Below are 24,533 nucleotides of genomic sequence, written 5' to 3'. Positions count from 1 at the left end.
AAAGTTGGCATTTGTGGGACTTGTTTTAACTGCACCAAGAATAATTCCAATTGGTCTGTATTGTAGTCTGTCTATTTTTCCTAACATTGTCTTAGCGGCTGCTCCATAAACAATACACACATAGTCCATACATGCCCTGATCAGTGCCCTATAAATGCCCAACAATGACTGTTTATTTGCTCCCCAGTTGTAGGTTGAGACTGACCTCATGAGATTCAGTACCTTATTGCACTTTGTCTCAATTTGATTGATATGTGTCTTCCAGAGACATCTTTCATCAAACCACAGTCCAAGATATTTAAATTATTTAACTCTCTTAAAGTTTTGTCCATATATCATCAGGTTGACGTCACAGATCTTGCGTTTCTTTGTAATAATCATGAAGCATGTCTTGCATACAGACATTTTAAAACCCCACTTTTATGACCAGTCTTCCACTTTATCAATTGCATCCTGTATAGACCTGACAATTTGTCTGACATTTACACCTAGTTTCCATATGGTCCCATCATCTGCATATAGTGATGATTCAATATCTCTGCCCACGTTCACAAATATGTCATTTATCATTATATTAAACAGTATTGGACTAATTGAGCTACCTTGTGCGATTCCATTTGAAATGCTGTACTCCTCTGACATGTTCTTTCCCACTTTTACTCGAAATGTTCGATTGGAAATGAAAGCCAGTATCCAGTTATATAATCTACCCTTTATGCCCATATTTTCTAGTTTAATAAGCAGACCTTCTCTCCCACATTGAGTTGTATGCTTTGTCTATGTCAAAATAAACTATTACCATTGCTTGTTTATCGTTAACTGCCTTCTCTGCTTCATTACTAACTTTAGCAAAAGCATCTGTTGTTGACCTTCCTTTTCTAAAGCCACTTTGACAAAGGTCAAGCAATCCTTTCTGTTCTAGATAATATGACAACCTTTTTACAATGACCTTTTCCATCCATTTGGCTAGATGAGAAGTTAGTGCTATTGGCCGATCATTTCCTGCATCTGCTGTGTCTTTGCCTGGCTTCCTGAATGGTAAAATCAGGGCGCTTTTCCAACTGGCTGGCATTTCTCCTTCACTCCATATCTTATGAAAGAAGTTAAGTACAACAATCATTGCTTCTTCAGGTAGCTGTTTAAACATGGCATAACATAAGTGATCTTGTCCTGGTGCTGAAAACCCACTTTCGTGCAAGGCTTTTTTAAGTTGATGTATAGTAAAATCCATGTCGAGTGGAGTTCCCTCGCTAGGCTTTTTCTGGACCAGTTATGGATTATTTCTTAGTATTTCCTCTTTGTGCTGCTTGTTGGCTGGGTCCAAATGACCACCACAATGTATATCTGCAAAAGTCTTCCCAAGTAAGTCCGTCTTTTCCTTATTTGTGGTAGCGCAGTATTTTCCATGAACAAGTACCGGCATTTTCACACTTTGCATCTTCCCGATCATTTTCCTAACCATTGTCCACACTTCTCTTAGTTGCATCTCCACACTGATATGTGAGCAAAATTGTCTCCACGCATTCCTCTTTGCATTTTTAATTATTTTCCGTGCTGTTGCTCTCTTTCTTTGATATTCTATTATACTGTCTTGATTACAATGTTTCCTTACATTCATGAAAGCTTGATTTCTATCCTTTATGGCTTTTTTTGCAATCATCATTCCACCATTGCACTGCCTTTCTTTGCCCACCTCCTGTACTCCTGGGAATCTATTGGACTGCAGCATTAAATATCATATTTGTAACTGCCTCTGTACACCGATCCACATCACCAGTCATTACCAGCTTCTCAATGGTCTCTACACAGTGGGCTTGAAATGGTCCCCATCGGGCCTTAGCAAAGCACCATCTGTTTATTATGCACTTTTGTTGTATATACTATTATACTGTATATGTGTCAAGTTTAAAAGAACATCCAATAGGAAAGTGACCACTGCCCATACTGTTGTTCGTGACATTCCACTCACAGCTACTGTTGATCGCACCCGAGACAAGTGTTAAATCTAAACATGCTCCTCGGGTTCTCACAAGATTCATTCACACAAGTGATCTTTCTACCATCAGCTCTTCTACTACGTCACCATTCATGTCTGTATGGTCGCTTCCCCATAATGTGTTGTGGGCATTAAAATCACCACACCATATTTCCCTTCTATCTATCTCTGCAGAAATGTTGTTAAAGATTTCTTGTGTGAGCTTCTTGCATGGGTTATAAAAATGGACTATTTTAATATCTCATCTATGGCTACATACATTCATAGTCACTGGAACCCAGTGGTGTGCCGTCAGGGCCAGCAAGGTCTTCTCTGCTGGCCTAACATAACCAGAAATCATGATCATAACTAAAGATAAAAGTGTTTTTTAATTTACTTTCCCTAAATATCTAAAAGTATTCATATTCTCTTAATGTCATATTATGCTCCTTTCAGTGCTGTTGTTATTAGGTTAGGTTTTGTATCCAATCAGAATTCAGCTAGCTTGGTTGCCATGCTGTACGAAATCTGCCCGGGGCCTTCAGAATCAACAATGCGGGCGTCCGTGTACTGTAAGTTAACGGGCACATACAGTTGATAGATAATTGCAATAACCAATCAGATCAAGAGTTGTTGTCACCAAGTCATCTCTTTATATCAACTCCTTATTGACCAAACAGCACAAAAGTTGTCCTCAAACATAACTCAAACCTACTTCCTGTTCCTGTCTACAGCACTAACCTTTCTGGGTAATGTAGTATATAAACATTTACTTCCTAGTAGAGATGTCCGATAATGGCTTTTTTGCCGATATCCCATATTGTCCAACTCTTAATTTCCGATACCGCTATCAACCGATACCGATATACAGTTAATACAGTTGTGGAATTAACACATTATTATGCCTAGTTTTGTTGTGATGCCCCGCTGGATGCATTAAACAATGTAACAAGGTTTTCCAAAATAAGAGAACAACTTCAACTCAAGTTATGGAAAAAAGTGCCATCAAGACACTGCCATATTTATTATTGAAATCACAAAGTGCATTATTTTTTTTAACATGCCTCAAAACAGCAGCTTGGAATTTGGGACATGCCTCACTTCACCCTGTCCTGGCATCATTACATTGTTCATCATTAGGGAGATGGTTTGTCACACTGAGAGCCCTGCTGGCACCAGCAACAAATTACATTTTCAAATCCCGCTTCGGTCTCAGTTCAATGAGTTCTTTATTCAAACAATCGCCGCAAATTGTGCGTGGCCTTGCTACTTCTCCCACATTTTGGCCAATGAAATTAGTCTCAGAGCGACGCTCAAGCAGCTGTCCTATCCAAGCGTGTTTCTGTGGCCTTGCTACTTCTCCCACATTTTGGCCAATCAAATTAGTCTCAGAGCGACGCTCAAGCAGCTGTCCTATCCAAGCGTGTTTCTTTTGTAGACAAAGCAAGAACAACCACATGTAACAGTATATCAACTCTTTATTGATCAAACGGCACAAATGTTGTCCTCCAACATAACTCAAACCCACTTCCTGTTCCTGTCTAGAGCACTAACCTTTCTGGGTAATGTATTATATAAACATTTACTTCCTAGTTTACATGTATTTATTTAACATTTATTTATCCAGGGTAAAACAATTTAGAACATATTTACATTTACAATGCTGATCTAGGAAAGAGGCAGTATTTACATGTTAGAGATGTTGAAGTGTGATGGAGTGTCATGGTCTGTCATTTACAGTGTTGGGACTAACGCGTTACAAAGTAACGCGTTACTGTAACGCCGTTAGTTTCGGCGGTAACTAGTAATCTAACACGTTATTTTTTATATTCAGTAACTCAGTTACCGTTACTACATGATGCGTTACTGCGTTATTTTACGTTATTTTTTATGTAGTATAAAGTGTGTTTTATTGGAGCGCTGGCTGCAGTGTCGTCGTTCTGATTCTTCTTGTGTCACAAGCCGAGGAAGAGAGACGTGTGCTCTGTGTGTGTGTCTGGGTGTGGGTGTGAGTGTGGGGAGGGAGGGGGGCGTATCTGATCATGGCGGAGCCAGAAGTCGAGTTTGTTAACATGGAGATATTTTCACTACTTTTCTTTTGTCAAGCACAAAGAAAATAACATTTTAGTTAAATGTAAATTGTGCTTTGGATCAAAGATCCTATCTACTGCCCAAAACAGCAATTCAAATCTGCTGAAACAAGCTACAAAAGCAACATGTTTCGACGAAGCTAGTAAAGAGAGACAGAGACTCCAATGCCACCACTTAAGGATTAACTCTGCCTCTGCTCATCATTCAGCACTGAAGGTACTGAATGATGCGGTCAATTCTCTTACATACTGTTGCTCTTTCATTCTAGACTTCTAGAGTGTTTGATTATCACATCACTCTAAATGTATAGACTATAAAGTTCACAAACATAAAGAGGGATGCTAGTGCGCCAGGCCAATCTTTCCTTATCTCTAAACTAAAACTGGGGAAATGTGTAGAGTGTTCTGGGCTTCAGACATGATTTTATTTCAGAATTTCTTGAGAGAAAAAACACCTGGTTAGGCTTTGTGTATGTAGTGTGTGCCTTCCTTGGTTTACAGCTATGTTGTTATTATGCTGTTTGTTACTTATGTATGTTATGTTGCAGCTATTTAAAATAGTTTTGTCAATTTGTTCTGGCCAGAAACAAATTGGCCTTTGTAACATATATTTGTCTTTGTGTGTTGTATGTAGACCACATTGCTTAGCAGAGTTCAGTGATGCAAATGCATGTCAAGTTGATCAACACATTGTATTATTCTCCAGTGCAATAACAGTACTGAAATGAAGGCTAAAAGGGCATTAATGGGCGCTTTAAGAAAAAAAGAAGTAACTAAATAGTTACTTTTCACAGTAACACATTACTTTTTGGTGTAAGTAACTGAGTTAGTAACTGAGTTACTTTTGAAATATAGTAACTAGTAACTGTAACTAGATACTTGTTTTCAGTAACTAACCCAACACTGGTTATTTACCAAACAAAGATTAAAGCTGTAGATCGCTTACAGTTCAAAAATGCTCTTAGCATGCAAGGGTAAACGTGTTGGAACATAAAAGTCAAAAGCAATTTGTCAAGCTTGTAACACACAGAACAATGACAAAACATCCTGCGTCTTCATTTGCTGCTGCTCTTCTCACCCGCACACTTGTGTGTCTTACACTGGTACTTATTAGGGAATCTTTCATCACAAACACTGCAAATAAATGGTTTCTCTTGTGTGTGTGTGTGTGTGTTTTTGCATGTGTCTTTTCAAAGTTAAACTGTCTATAAAAACCTTTAAAGCCGACTGAGCTGATAAAAGGATTTTCACCAGTGTGCTTTCTGCTCTGCATTATCAATAATGCCTTCTCGGCGAATGGTTTGTCTCCAGTGTACTTTAAGAGTCTTACTTTGTATTAAACCTTTACTACAGACTGGACAGGAAAATGTTTTTTTTTTATCCAGTGTGCATTCTTATATGTCTTTTCAGATGACTTTTTTGTGCAAAACCTTTACCACAGACTGAACAGGAATATGGTTTTTCACCAGTGTGCATTCTTGTGTGTAATTTCAGAGCACTTTTTCCCGCAAAACTTTTACCACAGTCTGTGCAGGAAAAGGGTTTTTCTCCAGTGTGGATTTTTGTGTGTGTTTTCAGACCACCTTTTCCCGCAAAACTTTTGCCACAGTCCGTGCAGGAAAAGGGTTTTTCACCAGTGTGCATTCTTGTATGTAATTTCAGAACACTTTTTCCCCCAAAACTTTTACCACAGTCTGTGCAGGAAAAGGGTTTTTCTCCTGTGTGGATTTTTTTGTGTCTTTTCAGATCACCTTTTCCCGCAAAACTTTTGCCACAGTCTGTGCAGGAAAAGGGGTTTTCTCCTGTGTGGATATTTGTGTGTCTTTTCAGATCACTTTGTCCCACAAAACTTTTGCCACAGTCTGTGCAGGAAAAGGGGTTTTCTCCAGGGTGGATTTTTGTGTGTCTTTTCAGATCACCTTTTTTTGCAAAATCTTTACCACAGACTGAACAAGAAAATGATTTTTCTCTAGTGTGCACTCTTACGTGTCTTTTCAGATGAATATTTTGTGCAAAACCTTTACCACAGACTGAACATAAAAAGGGTTTTTCTCCAGTGTGTGTTCTCCTGTGTACTCTCAGATTACTACGCCAATTAAAAGTTTTGTCACAGTGAGAACATTTAAAGCGTGTGTTGTCAGTGTGACATGTCTTATCATCTTCATCATCAATGTCAGGAGAGTGAGACGTTGTGTCGTCACTATCTGATAGTGGAGCTAAGATCTTGTCTGCTTGTGATCCTCCACAGTGGTCTCCATCAGCTTCTGTTATGTGTTGAGTTGAGCTGTTGCTTGGAGGCTCCGCCTCTCTCTTCTCCTCACTTTCACTTTTGTGGCTCCTCCTCTTCCTCTTTACCATACTGGTGCAGTGGCTCATTCTCTTCTTTTTTAATGTGTGGGGGCTGTGGCACCTCTTCCTTTTTAACGCAGAGGACTGTGGCACCCCATCTTCCTCAATGTGAGGGGATTGTGACTCAACTTTAATTTGAGGGGTATGTGGCTCTTCTCTTTTATAGTGAGGGGACTGTTGCTCTTCTTCTACAAATTGAGGAGGCTGTGGATCCTCATCTTCCTCCTTAATTTGGGGGGACTCTGGCACTTCAACTTCCTCAATGTGAGTGGACTGTGACTCATCCGCTTTAATTTGGGTTGACTTTGGCTCCTCTTCTTCTGTTTTAAAGTGAGGGGGATGTTGCTCTTCTGCTACAAATTGAGGAGACTGTGGCTTCTCATCTTCTGTTTTGAAGTGAGAATGCTGTTGCTTCTCTTCCTCTATATATTGGGGGGGCTGTTCCTCTTCCTTTTTAATTTGGGGGGACTGTGGTGCCTTGTTTTCTTTAAATGAAGGCGACTGTGGGTCCTTCTCCTCTTTAATATGCGGGGGGTATGGCTCCTCCTCTTCAATGTAGGGTGTTTGTGTGGCCTCCGTGAAGGTACACTCCTGCTGCTCAGGGAGAGAATGTTCTCCACAGATGTCTGCAGGACACAAATAGACAGAATTATGCTTTAGAAAAGTCCAGCTCAGTTAAATCAGAAATTATCCTGCACCAGCATACGTTCTGATAATCTCACCAGTTTCCACATTGACATTCAATATATCATAACCACACTGTACACCAGGGAGTAACAGAAGCATTACAAGTCATGAAAAAACATAAAATGAACTCAGCAGTAAAGCCTTACATACAAGCCTGACAGCTGCTCGTACACTCAAAGGACAAAACAGTAAAGGACAAAAAATAATTTATGAAATCCTGTAAGAAATCAAATGTGGGAGAAACAGAAAGGACAGTCAACACAAAAAAAACAGAACAGAACGTTTCATAAGAAACTAAAAGCAAATAAGGAAAACATACAATAGGAGGGAGATAAATGAGCCACTTATGATTTGTTTGGGTCGAGTTTATTTTGTTTTGGTGAGCTATTGACTACTAGAGACAAAACATGGAGTGCTTGGGTGACAGAGAGTCGCACAGTTTTAATCGTTTAGAATGCTCAGAATATTAATTTACTGTTGCCTGTTCTCATCATAAATCCCACTTGCATAGTCAATCAGAGGCATTCATTTATTCATCGCCATTGGTACTGCACAGCTAATCCCATGTGTTAGCCTTAAAAAAAATGTAAATCAATTACCGTATTTTCCGCACCATAAGGCGCCCCGTGTTATTAGCCGCACGTTTAATGAACGGCATATTTCAAAACTTTGTTTACCTATTAGCCGCCCCGTGCTATTAGCCGCACCTACGCTACGCTAAAGGGAATGTCAACAAAACAATCAGATAGGTCAGTCAAACTTTAATAATATATTACAAACCAGCGTTCTAACAACTCTGTTCACTCCCAAAATGTAATGTGCAAATGTGCAATCACAAAAATAGTAACACTCAAAATAGTGCAGAGCAATAGCAACATCAATAACTCAACGTTGCTCATACGTTAGTGTCACACAACACACAAAATAAACATTTAAAGCTCACTTTCTGAAGTTATTACTCATCCACAAATCCCTCGAATTCTTCTTCTTCGGTGTGCTTCACTTGTTTTTTGACACCATCTGTGATGTGGACGCGCATGCAGTCGTAGATCAACAGGAACGGCGCTGCGTGAAAAAAGTCACCCGGTGTCTTCGCGTAAACGTCTATCAACCACTCGCTCATCTTTTCTTCATCCATCCACCCCTTCGAGTTAGCTTTTATGATGACGCCGGCTGGAAAGTTCTCTTTTGGCAAGGTCTTCCTTTTGAATATCACCGTGGGCGGAAGTTTCTGGCCGTTAGCATGGCAAGCTAGAACCACAGTAGGACGACTTCTCATTCCCTGTGGTGCGAATATTCACCGTACGTGCTCCCGTTGTATCCACAGTGCGGTTCACATGAATATCAAAAGTCAGTGGAACCTTGTACGCGTGTCTCTTAGTAGGAGACATTTTGTTGTCTTTACAGAAGAACAAATTAAATTAAATATCCGCGAGCTTCTTCTTCTACGGGGGCGGGTGCTCACCTTGGCGGTTGCTTACAGTAGAAGAAGAAGCGCTTCCTCTTCTATGGGGGCGGTTGCTTACCGTAGAAGAAGAAGCGCTTCCTCTTTTACGGGGAAAAAAGATGGCGACTGTTTACCGTAGTTGCGAGACCTAAACCTTATGAAAATAAATATGAATATTAATCCATATATAAGGCGCACCGGGTTATTAGCCGCACTGTCTGCTTTTGACAAAAATTGTGGTTTTTAGGTGTGGCTTATGGTGCGGAAAATACGGTATACATATTAGACAATGAGGTAAGTGTATTGATATTAACATTTCAATATTTCTTTTAAGCGTGATATAAAAAACAAATACAGTAGATTTGTGCTGTAATCCTTGATGTCGTCGGGGTTTCCCCCATTTTGCCAATATACTTGTGGTGAGGGTGTAGCTAGGGCGGAAGCCTGTACAGTGCAACTATTTGACTCGCATATGCACCTAAAAAATAGATTGAGTGACTAGAAAATATAAAAACTGAGAACTCGTGCGAGTATGGATTTTAACCCTTTTATTTGCATTTTGCTCTTAAAATAAAATAAAAGATGCTTCAAATTAGAGTAAGATTTTGGGGGAAAAATATTGTTGTCAGCAGACCATACATATCTATACATATCAACCCTGTGCACATCTGCTCAGCGCAGACGTGATCAAGTGTACACAGTATCGCTGCTCTGGCGTCAACCCTCGTTTAGCTGCTGCCAAAACAACTTGCCAGTCATGCCGACTTTATTTCAACAACTAAAGATACAAACTTGATCGTAAGTAAACTCACGTTTTCACTGCTCGGTGTTGTGCTCATTCGTGTCGATGATCTTTCTACATGTAGGGGACGTGCTCTAATGAAATAAATAAATAATACTTTGTTGGCGGTGATGAAAAATACTTTGAATGGCGGTCGCTGTTTAGTTATGCTAAGACGCCGTCTGCGCATACATGCTGCTTCTGACAAGATAGGAAGCAGCTAAAGGAGAACACAAAAACGCCACTTTTTTTAAAAGTAGGGATGATACTCGAAACCGGTTTTCCCGGTTGTTTGATAAGAAAAGAACCGAGTCCTCGGACTCGAATACCTTTTTGAGAACCGGTACCCGTTATCGAGACCACTATAGTAAAGAAAAAGAGTGGAATCCCGTCCCGACCAGAAATGCTCCGTGGGCAGCTGTCGCAACGTTCTTAATGCAACCGCAGCACATACATATATATGCAACATATCTCCCTTTTTTAACTTTTGTTTTTCTTTCCTTGTAAACAAAACAAAATCACACTGTATATGTGTTGTCTGTCTAATTATAAATAATGCAGACGAGGCGTGTTGGCTGAGTTCTTGACGTTTACTTTCACAGCGTGGCAACATGCAACACTTTTCGGGGTGTCCGCGCATGCTCGTAATTCCCGTTGCATGCTGGGTAGTGTAGTTGTTATATTCTCTAGCTCATAACATCTTTCCCCCATAAAGAAATAATGTTAACTCAATAAAGTGTATTTCTTTTTTTAGCTTTAACTTTTCATTTTTTAGCATTGTAACCACATTTGCAAACAACTTTTCTCTTCATAGAATTTTCTTTCAATAAAGAAATAAAGTGCAAAAATGTCAAAGCATCATAACAAACAGTTATGTCAAATAGCAGCAGAAGTGCACTTTTTGGAGAGCTGTATTATTTTCAGTTTTGTGCCCAAGGGACTGATTTTATTTAACACTATATTATTATTTATACACCTATAGTGATCACAGAGACAGGTTGTTTTTGTGTTACTGTATATATTTGTTTCTCTGAAAAATCCCACTTAATATTCTTTGGGTAACAACAGTCAATATTTATTTATTTTATTTAATTTTTTTAGGTGGGTAACAGTCAATATTTATTTATTTATTAGATTTTATTTTTTTTATCATATAATAAAAGTGAGCTTTTGTTAAACCAAATATTGTCAATCAATCAATCAATCAATCGTGTGTTTTTTTCCATATACAACAACCTATCTGGACTCGATAAGAGAATCGATAAGGAATCGGTTCGATAAGAGGCTCGAACTCGATAATTCCTTATCAAACATCATCCCTACTTAAAAGTGTATATTATTTTTAGTATTGTGTTATTTTTCCCACCGGAGTCTGCTATGAGTCCTGCTTGAGTGAGTGAAATGCACCTGGAACTTCCTCCGCTGCAGTGAACCACATGACGTCTTCATATAATTTGAATAAATGATGCATATATTTTCTTTAAAAAGGCTAAAAAAAAGTTGAGCATACATTTAAAAAAAATCTGTCATTAGTTATTTGTAATGACACACCTTTTTTCGTATACTATCATCCTTTTGCTTTATTTTTCAATTAGCTTTGAATAATAACGAAGCAACACCACAAGCGTTTGTAACAACAATATTCCTCCTCAAAGTCACGCACGCTGTGTCGGTTTGAAGTGAACACACTTTACTCACAACGATCACGACCGCCTTTTATCAACCGTCCTCTTGTTAATCCACAGGCCAATATTAATCCACTCAAAAATGTGAAAAATTGAGGCAATTTAATGATCCATAATGTTGATTTGAAGCAAGATAGCATCCGCTGTGACTGACAGGTCTCTGTTTGCCATTTGACGTCACTCCATTGCGCCGCGTTTGTGTGTCATTAAACACATCTTGCTTAAATGTGTTTCAGTTCCTGTTGTCTCTTGACTAAAAACTGGACAATTGTGATATATATATATAATAAATATATATATATATATTAGGGGTGTAACTGTATGTGTATTTGTATTGAACCGTTTCTGTACGGGAGTTTCGGTTCGGAGGTGTACGGAACGAGTTTCCACACGAACATATTAAGTAGCCGCCAAAGCTAAAGTCTTAACAAGCTGCTCCTCTTCTACTGCCTATGTCTCTGTCAGCACTCCGCAGCACCCAGCATTGTCCCACCCACACAACCATCTGATTGGTTACACACAAAGCGGTAACAGCCAATTAGCAGTGCGTATTCAGAGCGCATGGAGTCAGTGCTCGTCGTGATGAGCATGTAGGTGTTTAGCAGGTAAGCATAATGCAGCGGACTCTCCCCAAATGATAATAAACACCTCCCAGTCAACTACTAGTAACATCACTATGAGCCCGTTGACGTTCTAGAAACACAAACTGCCGCTCAGCTCGCTCGCAGTCCTGGCTTGAGGTGAAGGCTAGCGGTGTGTTTGTGTGTGCGTGCGTTTATTGAGCTGTGTTGAAGCAGCAAAAAAGTACATTATGTTACAGTAAATGAAGAGTTTCTGTCTCTGATAGTTGATATAATAATGTAACTGCATCATTAAGCCTACATGAACTCCATGGTGTTCAGGGATGAATAGTCTCTCCTATTGCTATTGTACTATTTTTTCAGCTATAGTTACATTAAACATTAGTAATGGAGCAGCCTATTTTTGAATGGCAGGGTCCCTGCTATCACATGTTGATAAAAAATATAACATTTACATAATAGAAATCAACTACAGGCTTCCCAAATTCTGTAATAAATTGAGCATGATGAGTTGACTTGAAACTGTTTAATGTTGCACTTTTTATATGTAGAAGAAAAGTTTTGTCATTTTATGTAATCTGAGCAACAACTTGAGGCAGTTTAATGTTGATTAACGCGGATCCCGACTTAAACAAGTTGAAAAACTTATTGGGGTGTTACCATTTAGTGGTCAATTGTACGGAATATGTACTGTATTGTGCAATCAACTTTGTTTACCTCAACCCCTGTTATGTGCCTTTGATCAAAAGACAGCCTGTGACCAAAAAAACAGTGAGAAGGTGGTCAGAAGGGGTCCAAGAGACACTACAGGGCTGTTTTGGGGTAACTGACTGGCAGGTGTTCTTGGAGCCTCATGGAGAGGACATTGACGGGCTCACAGAGTGCTTTACAGACTATATCAACTTCTGTGTTGACTCAAATGTCCCATCAAGGACGGTCACCAGCTACACAAACAACAAGCCGTGGGTGACCAAGGACATCAAAGCCCTACTGAATGAGAAGAAGAGGGCATTCAATGCTGGTAACGGAGTAGGTAAAAAAAAAGTTCAGGGGCTGCTGAAGACCAAACTCAGGGAGGCCAAGGAGAACTACAGGAGGAAGCTGGAAGGGAAGCTGAAGGACAACAACATAAAGGCGGTTTGGAGAGACAGGCAGACCATCACCGGCCTCAAACCGTCGGGGGGTAGGAGGGTGGACAGAGACAAAGAGAGGGCCAATGAACTAAACCAGTTTTTTAACAGGTTTGACAAAGTGGCTCCGACAAGCTCCTGCCCCCCCCTCCCCAAGACATTCCAGCCGGCCCCCTGACAACTTCAGCGAACCAATCCATTCCCCCCTCCCCTCCTCACAGCCCCCCAACTCCAATGACTACCTCCCCCCACTTAACACCTCACCCTCAGCTTGATGACCCCCCCCCCTCCCTCAACAACCTGAGACCCCCCCAGTGTGCCTGTCTGCAGGACAGGTGAATGCACAGCTAAATAAGCTACAAACAGGCAAGGCCGCGGGTCCTGACGGTTTGAGGCCCAGGATGCTCAAAGCCTGCGCCCCACAGCTGTGTGGTGTGCTCCAGCACATCTTCAACATGAGCTTTAGGGTGCAAAAAGTCCCCACACTGTGGAAAACTTCATGCGTGGTCCCCATCCCCAAGTGCACGCGACCCAGCACGTCAAAGGACTACAGGCCGGTGGCTCTAACCTCCCATATCATGAAGACCATGGAGAGGTTGGTCCTGGAACAACTCCGCTCAAAAGTCAAGCCCCACCTGGACCCACTCCAATTCGCCTACCAGCCCCGACTGGGAGTGGAGGACGCAGTCATATACCTGCTGAACCGAGCCCACACCCACCTAAACAAGCCTGCGAGCAGTGTGAGGGTCATGTTTTTTTACTTCTCCAGTGCTTTCAATACCATACGGCCTGGACTACTGGGTGTGAAGTTGGAGACGATGCAGGTGGAGGCCCCCTTGGTGTCCTGGGTTGTTGATTACCTGACTGACAGACCACAGTACGTGCAACTGCAGGACTGTATGTCTGACAGGCTGGTCAGCAACACCGGGGCCCCGAAGGGCACAGTCCTCTCCCCCTTCCTCTTCACCATCTACACCACCGATTTCCACTATCACTCAGATTCCTGCCACCTTCAGAAGTTTTCTGATGACTCTGCGATAGCGGGGTGTATTGAGGATGGTGATGATGAGGAATACAGGGCACTGGTGGAGGACTTTGTCACATGGTGTGGAAAGAACCACCTCCAGCTCAATGTGACGAAGACCAAGGAACTGGTTGTGGACCTGGGAAGGAGGAGTACTCCGGCGACCCCTGTTTCCATCAGGGGGGTCGATGTGGACATGGTTGAGGATTATAAATACCTTGGAGTACACATCAACAACAAGCTGAATGGGTCAAAACACGCTGAGGCACTCTACAAGAAGGGACAGAGCCGCCTCTACTTCCTCAGGAGGCTAGGATCCTTTAACGTCTGTACAAAGATGTTGAAGATGTTCTATGAGTCGGTGGTGGCGGGCGCCTTCTTGTACACCGTGGCCTGCTGGGGCAACGGGCTGAGAGCGAGGGACGCAAACAGACTGGACAAGTTGGTAGAGAAGGCCAGTAACATGGCAGGAGTGGAGCTAGACTCTCTGGCGGCGGTGTCAGAGAGGAGAAGTCTAGCAAAACTCCTAGCCATTATGGACAACACCTCCCACCCACTACACTCGGATCTTGCGGAGAGAATGAGCAAGTTCAGTGGAAGTAAATGTAGAGTATATGTTGAATATATTTATATTATTCATATATTATATATAATATATTATATATATTATATTATTTATTATTATTATTGTCTATTGTGAGCGAACTGTGGTGCTGAATTTCCCCCAGGGATCAATAAAGTACTTTCTATTCTATTCTATATAATAAATACATAGAGCTTTACTGCCCCCTTATGGTTCTGTGCTGTAACAACCCCCTCCTGTACACATAACATCCATCCATCCATCCATTTTCTACCGCTTATTCCCTTCGGAGTCGCGGGGGGCGCTGGAGCCTATATCAGCTACAATCGGGCGGAAGGCGGTGTACACCCTGGACATATATATTATAATTAATAATAAAAAGTACAGAAGATGTAGATAATGAGTCCACGCCACATACTCCGGTGCAACTCAAAGAACAAGAAGCACGCGGGGTGAGCACAATAACAATGGATGGACTAGTTCGAAGTTGGCTTCTGCGCATGTCTAATTTATCGAGGTCAAAGTTTGTGAGGGATAAACAAAGCCAAGCGACTCCATACTTTTTTAGTAAACTCCGTCAGTTTGTGGTTTGTTTTTACTCTTTAGCGTGAATACTAGTAGATATATTTCTGAATTATTGCTTATTCCGCGTCGTGTATATTTTTCAATATGTCGAAGACAATTTGTGCAGTTGTGGGATGTTCTAATAGTACATATCACCTCACAAGATGGAAACAAACTATGTGTGACATTCATGAGTGTTATTTTGACTCAGGAAGATGCGTTTGTGATCCACCATTCAAACAGTATACTGTGTACAGTGTTCATCCTCATTACTCATAATCCTGACATTAGCTATTGACCTTAGTTAATGACAAAAGTTATTGACAAAGTTTGAAGAAAATATGTGATTGCTTGTGAATTTAAATTTTTTCCAAAATTTGTGGCACAGAATGACCATCCGGTATTTGTCAGTTATTGCTCACCAGAGCAGGAAATGTTGTCGGCCATTCTTCCCCCTCGCCATGTTGGCCTGTAGGCCAGGCTGGATCCAGGCTCCTCTGTCTGCCACATGTTGAGGGCTGCTGGTGAGGGGGGTGGAGGGAGTCGAGGAGGGACTGCCGTTCCTAGTGAGGTGGGCATTGTGAGAGAGCTATCAGTTAACCATGACTGGTAATACCCAAGGGGCCTATCTATACACTAATATTTCAGAGATCAGTCTAAGGCTGAAACGACGCGTCGACGTAGTCAACGTCATCGGTTACGTAAATACGTTGACGCCGTTTTTGTGCGTCGACGCGTCGCATATTTACGTCACACTACCGTCATGGCGAAGCGCAAAGCAGACGATCAAAGCAGACGATCAAAGCAGACGATCAAAGCAGACGATCAAAGCAGACGATGCGAGCGGTGCGAGCGAGGGGGGAAAAGCATGTCAAAAGTGGTCAAAAGTGTGGGAGTATTTCAATACACGGCCTAATAATGTTGTTGTATGCACACTGTGTCGAGCGGAAATTGCCTATAATAGCAGCACAACGGCTATGAACGAACATTTGAAAAGAAAACCATCAACTAGTCAATCGTCCGCGCGAGCATACGTTGTCATCATTACACAAAAACATGAATGTGTCATTTGTATCTGCTAGGGGTGTAACGGTACGTGTTTTGTATTGAACCGTTTCGGTACGGGGCTTTCGGTTCGGTACGGGGGTGTACCGAACGAGTTTGTAAGCTAAAGCTAAAGCCTTAACAAGCTGCATTGCTCCTTCTGCCTCTGTCTCAGCACGCAGCATTGTCCCACCCACACAACCATCTGATTGGTACACACATAGCATTACCAGCCAATCAGCAGTGCGTATTCAGAGCGCATGTAGTCAGCGCTTCAGCGTGGAGTAGATAGGTGTTTAGCAGGTGAGCATCAGGCAGCGGACTCTCCCCAAATGATAATAAACACCTCCCAGTCAACTACTAGTAACATCACTATGCGCCTGTTGACCTTCTAGAAATATAAACTGCAGCTCAGCTCACTCGCAGTCTTGGCTTGAGGTGAAGGCTAATTACCTCTCAGTTCCAGCCACATCGACCCCTTTTGAGCGCCTATTTTCAGCTGCTGGGAATATTGTAAACATGAAAATAAGCAGAGCAAGTAGACATGCTAACCTTTCTTCATTACAACTGTTAGTCACTCACTGGAATGAGTAGAATTGGTTATGGTGTACTGTGTTGGACTGGATGTTTATTTTGCACATTTTAAAAGCAATACTTAATGTTTACAGTGCTCCAGAATATTTAGATTGGCACTTTTTTGTATTGGATGTTTATCTTTATTTTTGCACATTTTAACAAATAAGCAATACTTTTACTTTTGTTGAAATGTTTACACTGTTACAGAATATTTCGTTTTGCACTTTTTTGTATTGGATGTTTATCTTTATTTTTGCACATTTTAAAGCAAAATAAGCAATACTTTTACTTTTGAAATGCTTATACTATTGCAGAATATTAAGATTTGCACTGGATGTTGACTTTTATATTTGCACATTAAGAAGCAAATAAGCTACTTTTAATTTTGTTAAATGTTAAAAGTTTTAAATGTTTACATTGTTACAGAATATTTAGTCATGTTGTTGTCAATGTTGACTGAGTGGCCATACTTCTTTTTTTTTTGTAAATAAAAGCCATGCCTTTTGAAAAAAACGGGCCTACATTTATTTTTTCATCTTCATTTTGAATAAAAAAATAATCGGTAAAAGGAAAAATAATCTATAGATTAATCGAAACAATCTATAGATTAACCGATTAATCGAAAAAATAATCTATAGATTAATCGATAGAAAAATAATCGTTAGCTGCAGCCTTAGATCAGTCCCTACCTTGTGTAACTCTCTGCATGTTTAATGCAGGTGCTGGTGAAGGCATATGAATGCGTCCTTCCCCATGGTGAGGTGCTAAGGGAGATCAATTGGTATTAAATAGTTGAGATCTGTTAACCATGGTTACTGGATGCTGAGATATTATTTTGGAGATCAGTCTTTACCTAGAAAGTTATCTCCAGTTGAGGAGTCGAGTTGACAAGTACTCATGACTCTTGCTGGCACTCGGCGAGACGGTGGAGCTGGGAGAAGGGATACAAGGAGAGGGGAATATCTTTAGCACTAAGAATGTTAACCATATCTTTAATATTAATGTGGTGGTTTCGTCTACAACGCTAAATATATCCTGTGGTGTACCTCAGGGATCAATATAGGACCTAAATTATTCAATGTCTAGATAAATGACATTTGTAAAGTTACAAAAGATTTAAAGTTAGTATTATTTGCGGATGATACAACAGCGTTTTGTTCAGGAGACAACACACAGAAGATAATACAAATAATAACAGAAGAAATTAACAAATTAAAAAGATGGTTTGACAAAAACAGACTATCTTTGAATCTCAGTAAAACTAAAATAATGCTATTTGGTAACAGTAGAAAAGAAAGTCAAACACAAATACAAATAGACGGAATATAAATTGAAAGAGTAAATGAAACCAAATTTCTAGGTATAATGATTGATGATAAATTGAACTGGAAATCTCAAGTAAAAAATATACAACATAAAGTAGCAAGAAACACGTCAATAATGAATAAAGCAAAACATGTTCTAGACAAAAAATCACTTCATATTCTCTACTGTTCACTAGTGTTACATATCTGAGTTATTGTGTAGAAATATGGGGAAATAATTACAAAAGTACACTTCATTCATTAACGGTGTTACAAAAAAGATCAGTTAGAATAATATATAATGTTGGATATAGAGAACACACAAATCCTTTATTTATTGAATCAAAGATACTGAAATTCCACGACATAGTGAATTTGCAAACAGCTAAAATTATAAACAAAACAAACTATAACCTGCTACCCAAGAATATACAACAATTCTTCTCAAAAAAAGAGGAGAAAATTAATCTTAGAGAGAAATGTAACTTAAAACATTTGTACGCACGTACAACACTTAAGACCTTCAGTATATCAGTATGTGGAATTAAATTATGGAATGCATTAAGCAAAGCAATCAAACAATGTACTAATATGATCAATTATTTATGCTTACATGTGGAAATAATAATAATAATAGTAAATACAATAATAATAATAAAAAAAGGTAAATAAAGCATAAAATAGTCTCTAATAAATTAATTAAATAAAAAACAGCATATTAAATATATACATCAGCAAATAACAAAAATATAGATCAAGAAAAAGGATCCTTAATATGTGCAGCAATTTTTCCCACTCACATCACCTCATTTTATATTTTTTTCTACAATTAACTATGCCAAAAAAACACATAGACATACCTTTTTTTGTAATGGAAACAAAAACAACATGGCGTCACACACAGCTAGTCCACAGTAAACAGGATCTCGAGCTCCACTAAAGAACAAAGAAAGAAATAATACACACTCATATTAATGGCAAAGAACGGCTGTTTCCACTCCGTTAACGTTACGTTGTTGACTAACGCAGTAACGTTAGCGACCTGGGCCTAAACAACACTGACAATAAAGTAATACGCTTTCGTTTCAAGCAGTTGGAAATATGTGGAATATCGTAGCATGTAACCTACACACATTCACATCGTCTAACACAGGGATGTCAAACGTACGGCCCGAGGGCCGGATCAGGCCCGCGAACAGGTTTTATCCGGCCCGCAGGATGAGTTTGCTAAGTATAAAAATTAACCTGAAATTTTTTAATGGAAGAAACAGCTGTTCTAAATGTGTCCATTAGATGTCGCAATAGCAATTCTTTGTATCTTTGTAGATGATGCTACATATGTAAAAAGTAAACCACATGATGTGAGTACATCAGTCGAGGAAAATGATCAAACTACATAAATAACATCCTGTAATTTGATTTCGATATATTATTTTTTTTATCTTGACAGATTGAAAATTAACACCAATGAGTTGACTGATGAACTATCACATAATGTATTCAGAAAATATAAATAACAACCAAAAAAGTATATATACTATTAACCGCAACAGGTAATTGTAAAAAAAACAACAACATTATGATTTGTACAATTTCAGAATGTGCTTGTTCTATTTTTAAACAAAGAATCTGAAGTTTTTTTTAATTTTTAAGTTATCATGCCTTGATTGTACCAGTCCGGCCCACTTGGGAGTAGATTTGTCTTCATGTGGCCCCCGATCTAAAATGAGTTTGACACCCCTGGTCTAACAAAAGATAGCCTAAGTTAACTGTATTGAACTTTTTACTCACCGGCTTCACGCGGGAAACTTTCACATTCTGGAGTCGGGGTCCCCCGGAACACAAAACACAGATAAAAGATAATTTTAAAATAGCACGGCGAAAAAATGACCGTCGTCGTGTGGGTTTTTTGACAAATAACACTCTTTTCCACTTTTCTTCGCTCGGGCCTCACCTACCGCGTGCAGCCATTTTGAATTTTCTGTACACGTGACGTCAGACGCACGTCCCCATGCAAAGCATTCTGGGAGGCGGCGCTGGAAATAAATTTGCCTTTTTTTTTTACAGAATATAAAGTTTTACTGCTAGTCCTAATATCAAACAACGTCATTACAATCATACATAAATGACGATGGAAACACAAAGGCTGCTCTTTACTGCGAATGTAGCAATAAATCAATAAATCTATACTTACGTTCGTGTTCCAGCAAAGAAAGTCCAGAGATCTTGGCTCATGCGCGTACACGCTAGTAGGCGCGTCCACGTCTGCGGGTGCAGACATTGGTCGGCTCAGCGCGCGTAGGCGGAGCCTATAACTCTTCAATTTCGACTCTTTAAAATTCTAAATTCAACCGAAAAAAAGAAGAGAAAAACTAGCTAATTGGAATCTTTTTGAAAAAATTTAAAAAAGAATTATTGGAACATCATTAGTAATTTTTCCTGATTAAAATTAATTTTGTAATTTTGATGACATGTTTTAAATAGGTTAAAATCCAATCTACACTTTGTTAGAATATATAACAAATTGGACCAAGCCATATTTCTAACAGAGACAAATAATTATTTCTTCTAGATTTTTCAGAACAAAAATTTTAAAAGAAATTCAAAAGACTTTGAAATAAGATTTAAATTTGATTCTACAGATTTTCTAGATTTGCCAGAATATTTTTTTTAATTTTTAATCATAATAAGTTTGAAGAAATATTTCACAAATATTCTTCGTCGAAAAAACAGAAGCTAAAATGAAGAATTAAATTAAAATGTATTTATTATTCTTTACAATAAAAAAAATTAATTTACTTGAGCATTGATTTAAATTGTCAGGAAAGAAGAGGAAGGAATTTAAAAGGTAAAAAGGTATATGTGTTTTTTCTCTAAAATTGTCTTTCTGAAAGTTATAAGAAGCAAAGTAAAAAAATTAATGAATTTATTTAAACAAGTGAAGACCAAGTCTTTAAAATATTTTCTTGGATTTTCAAACTCTATTTGAGTTTTGTCTCTCTTAGAATCAAAAATGTCGAGCAAAGCGAGACCAGCTTGCTAGTAAATAAATCAAATTTAAAAAATAGAGACAGCTCACTGGTAAGTGCTGCTATTTGAGCTATTTTTAGAACAGACCAGCGGGCTACCCATCTGGTCCTTACGGGCTACCTGGTGCCCGCGGGCACCGCGTTGGTGACCCCTGCTCTAGGCGGAGCCAAAACGAATGTGACAGTAACGCGGGTTGGGCGACTTGAAGGCGGATCCGTATAGCAGTCTTCTGCTGTGTGGGTACCCTTTTCCAAAAGATCCAGACATGAAAATAAGATGGATTATGGCCGTTAATAGGAAATTTAAGAACGCTAATAACAAGTGGGTGGACTGAAAGCCTACAAAAGACTCACGGATCTGCAGTAAACATTTCTTGCACGATAAACCAACTGATGACCACCCTTTGCCATTGTTAGAAATGGCAAAGGGTTAACATTAACGTGAAAAGAAGAAGAACACTGATGTGGCATGGACCTACAGAAACGGCTTCTGTCAACTCAGAAGCGTCAACATCAGTGTCAACTACTGCTGCTGTTTCCATGGATGAAGTTATCCCAGAGACTGGCGAAGTAGAGGATAGTTCTGAATCTACCACACAACAACCCAACCAGGTAGGATAAAACATGACATGGACAGTAGTTTAAATAAACATTGTTGAAATATATTGCTACATTATACAATATTGTTGTGTAAAAATATTCATAAAATGTACATTACGTCATTGTTATCGTGTAATCAGAAATGTGGTAAGTGTCATGGATTATCTACTAATAGGTTGTATCAATTGACAGTTATTTTTTTTACTAAAAAGTACCATTTACCAGTTATATTACTTGGCAAATGATTATAAATGACACATTATTCTTCTTTTTTTCAGTCTCTAAAACTCAACATTGAAGTGGAATCCGTGCAACATGATCATCATCAAAAATATATATTTTTTCAAGAGTCACAAAAATCATTGTAATTTATGCAATACCTGGAGATGGCAATAGGTTTAAAAACTTAAAAAATCTTCCTAAATGTTGAACTTTTACACAAACAGAATGAATATTACATGCATTAAAACGTAAGCACTACACAAGTTGAACATTTAATATGATTTTTTTAAATTCAGATTCGGTTTTCTATTATCCCATATAATTACATACCCAGCAAAACAGGTACAATATGCACTATTGACTTCTTCTCATTAGCAACCCACAGCTTATGGGGAGCACAGTGAACATCCATGGAAGGCATACACTCGGCCTTAAGGAAATAAAACTGTCTTTACTTGCTGATAGAAGTGTATAACAATTCCTTCATCCAACCTGTAAGGAATTGTCATACATTTAGTATAATGGTGTGTAATGTGTTCAAAGTCATAAGCAGGGGTAAATGTAATTCTGTTTAAAGTGAAGAACTTTTCCAATTAATGAATTAAATATTTCATAGATTGCATTTACCAATAATTATTCTTTAAGTAGTCTGTCAAAAATAAAACAAAACTATGGCAACTATAATTATGTTTAGCTATCGCATCAAAATAAATGATGTACCAAGTATTATAAATACATGCACAATTGTGTCGGAAACCTATTAGACTAAATATTGCTAAATAAAATTACCAGGTATGTGACTGCTAGATATTGGTGGGAAAAAAACAAAAAAAACCAATGTAGCTAAAATACAGTGATCTCACCATAAGGTATCCTTAAAATACAGCAGCCACCATTTTGTTATATTTTTCCAGGGCATACATCACACTTCCAACGAGAAAAGGAGAAAGCAATATCTGCATCTGTTACTTTTTCTCAAAATACATTCCACTGAGTTAGTTAGACAGAAAGTTCCACAATTTTTCACGTTATCCCATGCTTGTGCTACAGCATTCATCTCATTCTGGAAAATGTGAATGTTTTAAGTGGAACTATGTGATCTCTGAACGGGATACACATTATTTCCAAAGCAGGGCCCCCATCCAAATATACAATCACTATTCATTATTTTGTTATTTTCATTATAAGTGGGCCAAATCGCCTATACTTGAACATTATCTAATGGAAATAACTGCTGTCTGATACTCACATTAATAACACAGTAACAATCATGTGTCTGAGTACACCTATTAATCAAATGTCATTTTCATGTTAATAATGAAATATAAAGTTAGTAAACATGTGAGAGTAAGAAGTAAACAAACATGTCATTTCCATGTTAATAATGAAATATAAAGTTAGTAAACATGTGAGAGTAGGAAGTAAACAAACATGTCATTTTCATGTTAATAATGAAATATAAAGTTAGTACAGAACAAGCTGTTCAGTATTGTGGCCACTGAATGGCTCAGCCTCGGGAAGCATTACCATATTGGATTAAAAGAATGTAAAGCTGACTACTGATTGGTAAGGTCTCATCTAGTGCCAAATGCTACTGTAATATTGATATTTTAGTTCATTTCACCATATATATACTTGAAAAGCTTAATTTAGGGCAAAAACTTTGTTCTTAAAAATATATTTGAAGCGTGATGTAGTGAGGGACCCTAGACCAGTGGTCCCCAACCTTTTTGTAGCTGCGGACTGGTCAATGCTTGAAAATTTGTCCCACGGACCAGGGTTTTTTTTTTTTTTTGTCATAAAGAAATACAATCATGTGTGCTTATGGACTGTATCCCTGCGGACTATATTGATGTATAATGTAGGAACCAGAAATATTAATAACAAAAATAAACAACCCTTTTGTGCGAATGAGTGTGAATGAGTGAGGTTTTTTGGGTTTGTGCACTAATTGTAAGTGTATCTTGTGTTTTTTATGTTGATTTAATAAAAATAAAAAATAAAAAAATAAAAATAATAATATTTTTTTTTAATTTCTTTTGCGGCCCGGTACCAATCGATCCACGGACCGGTACCGATGCGTTCTCTGGAGCGATGAATCACGCTTTTCCATCTGGCAATCTGATGGACGAGTCTGGGTTTGGAGGTTGCCAGGAGAATGGTACATTTCGGACTGCATTGTGCCGAGTGTGAAATTTGGTGGAGGAGGAATTATGGTGTGGGGTCCCTTAGTCCCAGTGAAAGGAACTTTGAATGCTCCAGGATACCAAAAACATTTTGGACAATTCCATGCTCCCAACCTTGTGGGAACAGTTTGGAGCGGGCCCTTTTCTCTTCCAACTTTACTGTGCACCAGTGACCTGAACCTGATAGAACACCTTTGGGATGAATTACAACGGAGACTGAGAGCCAGGCCTTCTCGACCAACATCAGTGTGTGACCTCATCAATGTGCTTTTGGAAGAATGGTGGAACATTCCTATAAACACACTCCGCAACCTTGTGGACAGCCTTCCCAGAAGAGTTGAAGCTGTAATAGCTGCAAAAGGTGGACCGACATCATATTGAACCCTATGGGCTAGGAATGGGATGGCACTTCAAGTTCATATGTGAGTCGAGGCAGGTGGCCAAATACATTATATTGCCAAAAGTATCTCAAATGGCTTGGTGTTGAGGCACTGACTAGGAATTGAACCTGCCTGTTCTGCACAAAAGGCAGCAGTGTGGGCTAATATGACATTATTTGAAAGTATCCATAATATATTCAGTGTCAAACATATACATTGAAAAACAAACTGAGGAATCTAAACAAAGTGTTTTTATTTGGTGTTAGCCTTTAGCTTATTTAACACTTCAGATTCAC

General features: G+C 39.0%; 1 protein-coding gene across 1 annotated transcript; it reads right to left on the bottom strand.

Annotated features, from left to right (window-relative positions):
• Positions 1–3,303: 3,303 nt before the first annotated feature.
• On the bottom strand, positions 3,304–19,755 carry LOC133653552 (zinc finger protein 37-like). The gene is made up of 6 exons (XM_062052961.1): positions 19,612–19,755; positions 18,681–18,756; positions 17,370–17,447; positions 17,206–17,280; positions 15,319–15,459; positions 3,304–7,040 (listed from the first exon to the last, which is right to left on the bottom strand). Exons 3-6 carry the CDS (start codon positions 17,413–17,415, stop codon positions 5,443–5,445), a joined length of 1,860 nt encoding a protein of 619 aa, XP_061908945.1. The 5' UTR covers positions 17,416–17,447; positions 18,681–18,756; positions 19,612–19,755; the 3' UTR covers positions 3,304–5,442.
• Between the last annotated feature and the right edge of the window lie 4,778 nt (positions 19,756–24,533).

The sequence above is a fragment of the Entelurus aequoreus genome, linkage group LG07, assembly GCF_033978785.1.
Source record: "Entelurus aequoreus isolate RoL-2023_Sb linkage group LG07, RoL_Eaeq_v1.1, whole genome shotgun sequence".
Classification (NCBI taxonomy): Eukaryota; Metazoa; Chordata; class Actinopteri; order Syngnathiformes; family Syngnathidae; genus Entelurus; species Entelurus aequoreus.
This window is presented reverse-complemented; position numbering and strand designations above follow the sequence as displayed.

What these genes read in the sequence shown, in the direction of transcription:
- LOC133653552 (XM_062052961.1), bottom strand. Translation starts at nt 17,415, where the DNA reads ATGAGTACTTGTCAACTCGACTCCTCAACTGGAGATAACTTTCTAG. An exon ending in CATGCAGAGAGTTACACAAG is followed by an intron (nt 15,460 to 17,205) that starts GTAGGGACTGAT and finishes CCACCTCACTAG; the next exon opens with GAACGGCAGTCCCTCCTCGA. An exon ending in CGACAACATTTCCTGCTCTG is followed by an intron (nt 7,041 to 15,318) that starts GTGAGCAATAAC and finishes TGTGTCCTGCAG; the next exon opens with ACATCTGTGGAGAACATTCT.